We start from the raw sequence: 7,708 nt of genomic DNA on the forward strand, positions 1-7,708 counted from the left end.
GGGGGTGTCTGCCGGCAGCTTTTATTAAATTTTTCTTCCTCTTTCTGATATATAGCAACTTTTCTCCTTCAGCAAAGACTAAAAGAATTCCTAACGTTTGTGTGAGATTAAAAAATGTATTATATATGCTCATATTGTTACACAACACAAACGTTTCACAGTTTTATCACATATCTCACACACACACACACACACACACACACACACACACACTGATTTGCAGCGGCAGGTGAGGATTTGGTCACTCCTCAGTCTTAAGAACAAATCTGTGTCTGACTTCAGCTGTAATCCCTCATGACATCAGTTTGTCCTGTTCCTCCATCCCTCTGTTTTCTTTTTTTTCTCCTCCGTTTCACCTCAGACATCCCTTTCTCCTTCACACCTCCCACCCCCACTTTGCACATCTATCCCTTCTGTTTCCCTCTGGGTTTTGCTTTTAAACCAACAGCTTTTTTTTTTCTTTTTTTTTCTCCCAAGCCCAGCTCTCCAATAGATTAATACATTGGGATTTGAGACAGTGGAAGATTTAAAAGGGGAGAGCTAATTTCGAGAGCTGCACAATCTCCTCGGGGTAACAGAAATTAATTGGCTCCTATATGATGACTTGTCAGCCAGCTGCTTAAGTATCTCAGTTAAAAAGCACCACAAACTGCTCTCATTTGTCATATCAGTCACTGGGTGTCACTTTTTTCAAAAGGATAAAAACGTTTGCTGGGGGGGGGGGGGGGTTTTTGCGCAGCACGCCTGTTTGATCTGCGGCGCCCTGGGGAAATGTAGTAGACTTTAAGTATACGTGTGGAACTGGAGAGTATACTAAGTACACTACGTTTATCCAGGGGAGCGCGCTGCCAGCTGGAGTTCGGACGTGGAGGAAGGATCTGCAACAGGATCCAAATGAAACCTACATGTTTGTATTTGTCTGTCTAACATTTACCGCCACTACAACTGTATATGCACTGTAATAATCAATATGTAACTGCTTTTACTAATACTTCTACTAAAAGTAGTAGTATTAAGTCTTCTATTACTAACCTCTCACTATGACGAGTGCTAGTAGTTCTACTTCTACGCTACTTGTACTAGTACTGTCCCAATACTACAAGTACAACCTCTAGTAGTAGTAGTGGTAGGGGCCTTAAGCAGCAAGAGTTGAAGACTAAACTACTACGCTACGAGTACGTCTACTACTATGACAGAAGGTTTGATAACCACTGCACTAGTATTGGATAATGATCATGCGAAGGTTCTACCTGTTAATTTCTAATCAGTTATTGATTTGACTGGGACATTTGTATGAACCAGTCTCAGCTGATCGACGTGTTATCCATCTCACCTGTTCAGTCTCTCACTTTTATCTCTTCAGCACTGGAAGGCCGCCCAATACTCCGGACCGCACCTGCGATCTCACATCGGCCGCGTTCTATTGGATTCTACTTTAATAAACGAATCTAATTAACAGCTGATGTGTCTTTATTGAATGAAGCATCTGCACTCATGTTCAGTCCTGGTTAAACAATATCTACCAGCTTGGCCATTACTAGTATTATCTCTGCCGTTATTGCTGCAGTGCTAACTGATACGAATTGTGCATGTGTGTGTGTGTGTGTGTGTGTGTGTGTAGTTCTACAGGTGTTTCAGGGCATTCCTCAGTTGCTCCATCCCTGAGCGAGGCTCCACCTTAAAGACATTTTCACGGGTGACCAAGACACTCCGCACCGTCCGCCAGGAGAAAGACCACCAGGTGTCCGCTGCGGCCCCGTCCTCGGCCCTGCCCACGCCCAACTCCATCCACGGGTCCTCCTCCCAGCGAGCCAGTCGAGGCTCTGCTGCATCCCACAACCCCCCAGCTGCTAACAAGCCCAAACCTAAACTGATTCTGGTGGCTCACTACAGGGAATAAGAGGAGAGGAGCGACGGGGCCACAGGAGCTGAACGTTTAGAGGGGGAGCGACGAGCAGAGGTGCGGGGTCTCCAATTAAGAAACAAATCCTCTTAATGGTAGAAAAGAGCGAGCACAAAGTGAGCTCAGTGGGAGTCTTAAATACAAGCTGGGACTTTTTAATCCCAGAGCACGTTATCATCGCCCTGTGCAGTCGGCCACAGGGACACACACACAATAGCAGTCTCATCCTGCTCACCAGAGACACTGTATACAAAGCAGAAGGAAGATATGAAGACGAGGGCTAAACACACTGTAATGCTTCACGTTGACGTTACAGACTCCTGCCATTAGAATGTACTCGCTGTATTCACATCCATCGTGTGCACAAGAGCACAAAAGTCGCATTAAAGCTCACTTACCTCCGCCTAAAGTTTCGCAAAAAAAAAAAGTTTGCATTAGTTTGTGTAGTTTCTTCCTGGTTTAGGGAACCAGGATGATTAGATTTAGCTTAAATTGTGGAAAAGGTTGAGAGCTTCGGAGTCAGAACAACGCCCACGCAGAGCCAACACGAAGAGGCTGATTACAAAATGAGACATCCGCTGTTTGGAAAAATGAATGCCTGCGTTTACAGGCTTGAAAGTAAGTTGCATTGTGGGCAATCACCGAAGTGATTACTCATGCTGGGAGAGGTCTGGTTGCAAAACATCGAATTTAAAAAAAAAAAAAAGGACAAAATCATGTTTGAAGGGGAAAATACATTTATTATAGCTTTTGGAAAATTGGGTGTTTTTGGAATAAATAAAAGAAATCCCTTTATTTGTGTGGATTCAGATGTGTATATTTTTGGAAGATTTGTTAATGAATGTCTAATGTAAAAGGAGGAGGGGGGGGGGTGTTAGCTACGAGTCAAGAATTAGCATGTTCATTGGGCCGCTATTAGCATGTTAGCAACAGACACGGAAATAAGCACGATTGCACTTTACTGATTCAGACGAACCGCGTGGAGAGGAGGACGTGAAATTGCATTTACTCCGCCCCCAGTAATTAAAAAGAACCATAAATAGGTCAGGTTTATTTCCTCTTTCTTTCTTTTTTTAATTTTATTGATGAAGTATCTTTGTTACACAGCTAAATAATGTGATTTCTTAATCAGAGGAATAATTCAGGAACATTTTGGAGAAGCACAGTGTTTCTTTGGTGAGATTTCATGAACTTTGGCGATTTTTTGTTTTGTTTAATTCGTTGATTTTTTATTTATTCATCCTGAAAGCAGGGCAATGGGATATTTTGTCAGCTGGAGTGTGTAGCTGCTGTTAGTAGGATTATTCCCTCCTTTGAACCCAATGATAATTTGGTTGAAGAAAGGCGCTAAACATTTTCTCCTGACCCTGTTTCCATGCCTGATATCGGAGGATTTGACACAGTGTTAAAGATTTGTGGAACAATTTTATGCAATTAAGAACTGAGGGTTTTTTTTTCATTGGTTTACCTTTATTTACTCTTTGCTCAGTGCTGGGATTGTGATGAAAGCCATTAAAGGGATATTTCACTGTTTTATGAGGGACGTGTAAAAGAGTTTGAGTTGTCTAGATGTTTCTGCAGCTGCTGTTTCCCTTTGTTTGGTTGAAAAAGTGGTTTTGTGTCGTCTCCCAATGTATTTTCCTTTTGCTTATGTAACATAAATGAAATCATGTCACAAGCAAATTTGGATGTCTCAATGTTTTTCGCCCAAAGTGTGTGTGTGTGTGTGTGTGTGTGTGTGTGTGTGTGTGTGTATATATGTGCGCGTGTCTGTCCTGGTGGTGCTCAGTGTCACTTCCTCTCGCTCTCTTTCCTCTTAGTCATAATCACATGTGTTGATTAATCCATGAATTATTAACAGAGTTATTATTTACAGGGCGGGAGGCGGATTAAGGCTCGAAATTACAGCCTTCGTCTCAGTGAGAAACAAACAGCGTTTGGAGCATTCGAGTAGAATATTACAACTGTCAGCCATGAATGAATAATGAGCTGACGACTGCAAGCACACACACACACACACACACACACGCAGGAAGCAAGTCAATAATATGTGTCTCAATGCACATCTGGGCAGCGGCTCAGAATAAACTTTGAGAGTTTGTTTTGAGTATTAATTATTATTAAGTCTTCGACTCCTGCAACTTCTCTGTCCGTTTTTATGCTCAGTACGTTCCAAGCTTTTAAAATACAAATTGATTTCCTCTCAGACATTATCCAAGACCCTGTCGAGCTCCTGCAGACATGTATATTGGGGTTTGTGCACATTTTGTCCCAGTCCACTTAATTGGCTCGTACACGGTGACAATGACTAATTCGGTGCTCAGTGTTTTTGGCCAATTTTACCGATTTTTTACATTTTGTTCTCCATCTCGGCAGCCGCGAGGTAATCAGTAGAATCCCCTCTGCACATTACAGTTGGCTCCATCAGGAGTGTGCGCTCACATCGACGTTGTGTGAATTTGCAGCAAAAAGTTGAGAAAAAATGTTTTCGCCAGAATCAGCATCTGATCAGCATCTGTTATTGTAATGAATGAATGAAGGTGCAACGTTTGTTCACACGGTGCTCTGTATTGTTCTTATTATTTCTTATCAATAAGTGATTATTATTAATCCGAGTGTCTTATCCCTCTGTGCCATAGAGCTCCATTAAGAACACATCAGTCAGCCACATGGTGACACTTTCCTTCATTACCATGAACACACACACACACACATACACACACACACACACACACACACACACACACACAGTAGTTTATTTTCACTGAAGCCAGCATACTCCTGCTGTTGGAAAATAGTCCCACAAAAATGCACTGTTTCTTCTTCTTTGGTTAATGCAGTGGTTCTCAAAGTGGGTCCAGGGACCCCCAGGGGTCCTTGAAGGGGTTCCCAGCAAAAAGGGGAATAATTTATTTTCACTATAAATCCATCCATAAGTAACACAATGACAGAATGTGAGACTATTTGGTGATGGGTTTCAAACACATTCTGTAATAAAACATCTAAAAGCAAAAATCAGATGGGGGATCCTGGGACAAAATCTTAGCAGATTGGGGTCATTGGTCTAATTTGTGTCAGTTTAAGGATCCGTGATGTGAAAACGTTTGAGAACATTTGTTGAAAACTGCAATGAGCCGCTGTTTTAGGAAATCATTGAGCTCAGGGCTGAGTGCCATAGACATATACACTATATATAAAATATTAAAGTTTCTCAGTCCTAAGTCCTTATCAGCCCTGCTGTGTGCATGTACATGTGCCTCTGTGTGTGTGTGTGTGTGTGTGTGTGTGTGTGTGTGTGCGCACATGTGTGTGTCTGGGATGTACTAAAGAGTGAACCAGCCGTGCCCTTATCACTCGCAGAGACACCGATTATGTAATCAAACAGATTAAATATGAAGTGATTATCAGTTGCAGACATCTGATACTAACTGCAGTGCCCTTTATATCCTACTGTATAATAAAGTGTTAATGTTGTGATGGAATGTCAGGACACAGTGTTTCACATTTTAATCAAATTATTCTACTGAGCAGTTGCAGGCAGTAAATGTTATAAATCGGAGTAGCAGGCATCCCGCCGCTCCAACTCATTATATAATGTTTTTGCATTTCAAGTGTAGATTTGTAACTAATTAATTCACGGTTTTCACACTGGATTTAGACTTTTGGACTTAAAATTGAGAGGAGATTCTTAAATTACATGTTCAAACTAATTAAAAAAAAAAAAAAGTGTTAGCCAATCAAATTTGATCTCACAGCATGACACAAAATGAAATCCTGTAATCTCATTTCTCAGTGTCATACATACGCCCAAAAAGCCCAGCTGGCTGTGTTCATACTTGAACAGAAAATAATTTTGTCACCCATCCTTGGACCCCTCTCCACCCGAGAGATCCACTGATGAAGTAACACAGGATATGATAAGTTCAGAGCAGCTTAATTATCAACATGGGAATGAAAGTTTTCAGTGTTAGCGGTAGCAGCCTCCAGGATAGCCTCTTTTTTCATTATGCTAAAGTGAGGATTCACAGCGGGAGACTGTTAGACTGTTTAACATTATCAGGTTTATGATATTTAATGCATGCTGTCCTCGTTTCACTTCAAACTGCTCTTCTCCTGCGCTCAGCTTGCAGGTCATACTTGCACGTCTTGACGGCAAGAGTGAAAACAAGTGCGAGTCCTCTCGTCAAAGCTGCCAGCCAGTGTCAGATGGCTGCTGGATTTTACAGCTCTGGAAAGTGTCAGATGATGTTTCACAGCTGCCTGTTTTACAAAAGCGAGAGATTCAGATTGCAAATGATGGCTGGATCATGTTTCACCAGGTCCTGCTGGGCTCCTGTGCTCGTGCATGAGGTGTTGGTGTTTGTTTGATGACAACAGAAATGGTCAAAGTTGTCATATTGACAAAAGACATATTGATTGATTTCCAAGCATCAATCGTGCTTTGAGTAACATGAAAACACAACTTCCTTTCATTCATCTTTCACTCTTCTGACAGTTTCTTTATCTGTGATGCATCCACACACAAACATGACAAAGTCGGCCTGTTACACTTGCTGCTGGAAATGAATGCTAGCTTAGCTACGTTTTCGTAGCCTAGCCTGTTAGCCTAGCTTGGCCTCTGCCTGCGCTGCAGCTTTTCCTCTGAATGGACGTTTCCAACGCGGCTTCATTTGCTCTCTACACCTCTGGCCCTGTGCAAAAACCTAGTTTTGAGATCAAACACGAAGAACTGTGTGTTTAATCATGGTGCTCACACGGTGTATCTCCCTATATTAAGTTGTGTTTAATAAAGCTTACTGTCAGCTGAAAACAGCCTAGGGCCTGGTAGCTACTGTAACACCACAGGGATAGCGCTTGGTTTCTGGAGAAATCATTTTTAACTTTTAATAACTTTTTTTCTTTCCACTCAGTGAAAACTTTGAGGTGATAGGTTACATAAACGATGAGATCATCAGGAGGGGGCTGCAAATGTTTGCTCAAATTATTCTCCTCTGAAACCTTTTTATTATGTTAACGTGACATCAGTTTTCCAAATGTCACCAACATTTGCCCATTTTTATACACCAGAAAGAAAGAAGTACAACATACTAAACTCTCTTTATTGATGATTAAATGATAGATAATGAATTTTCATGTTTCCCATAAATAATTTTAAATGAGATGGACTGGTTTCTCACCCAGAAAAATCCCCGGACTACTGCAGCAAATGATAAACACTGGACCCACACAAACACACACTAAAGATGAATCAGAAAAGATAAATGAGGTAATTTACAGGAAAACGCCTCCATTATTAACAATTGTTTGACATGTCCTTAGCGTGTTCCTCCTCTGACTCTGCTGTAAATTGGATTGATTGTAGCTATGCTAAATCGCTACATACATCCTCATTAACAGCATGATAAAGAGAGGAGAGAGAGTTTGTATTGGTTTTTATGATCGTTACATTTTCAGGATGAATGTCCACGTCGGCTTGAGTGAGAGAAACAATTTGCAGAGGAGGAGCTGGTGAAAACAAAATGAAAATTTATAGATAGGATGTTCAGCAGTTCGGTTTTCCTGACTCTTACTCTGCATCATCTTTCGGGACACTTGGAGCTCTGTAGTACTGAGAAATCCTGTAACTACTGGCTTTTTTTTAACTGCATAAAAACCACAAGAGTGTGGGAGATGAAACTGTTTCCTAAGATGTCAGGTAAACAACATTTTTGACTTTTTTAAAATATCTTTTATAAGTACCGTTTCTGAAGTAATTGTGTGATATTTCAAACTTTATTTAAATAATTGTCTACTGGAAAAAAAAAA

General features: G+C 41.1%; 1 protein-coding gene across 1 annotated transcript in view; it reads left to right on the forward strand.

Moving 5' to 3' along the window:
- tmtopsb (teleost multiple tissue opsin b) overlaps nt 1–3,586 on the forward strand; it is a 25,616-nt gene extending 22,030 nt beyond the window's left edge. Inside the window, exon 4 of the mRNA XM_023395076.2 lies at nt 1,622–3,586. Coding sequence (XP_023250844.1) covers nt 1,622–1,900 — 279 coding nt within the window. The 3' untranslated portion in view covers nt 1,901–3,586. The remainder of the gene's footprint in view (nt 1–1,621) is intronic.
- Nucleotides 3,587–7,708: the final 4,122 nt, after the last annotated feature.

This window comes from Seriola lalandi, unplaced genomic scaffold (genome assembly GCF_002814215.2).
Source record: "Seriola lalandi dorsalis isolate HSWRI2012SDOR001 ecotype SW California unplaced genomic scaffold, Sedor1 jcf7180002054956, whole genome shotgun sequence".
NCBI lineage: Eukaryota > Metazoa > Chordata > Actinopteri > Carangiformes > Carangidae > Seriola > Seriola lalandi.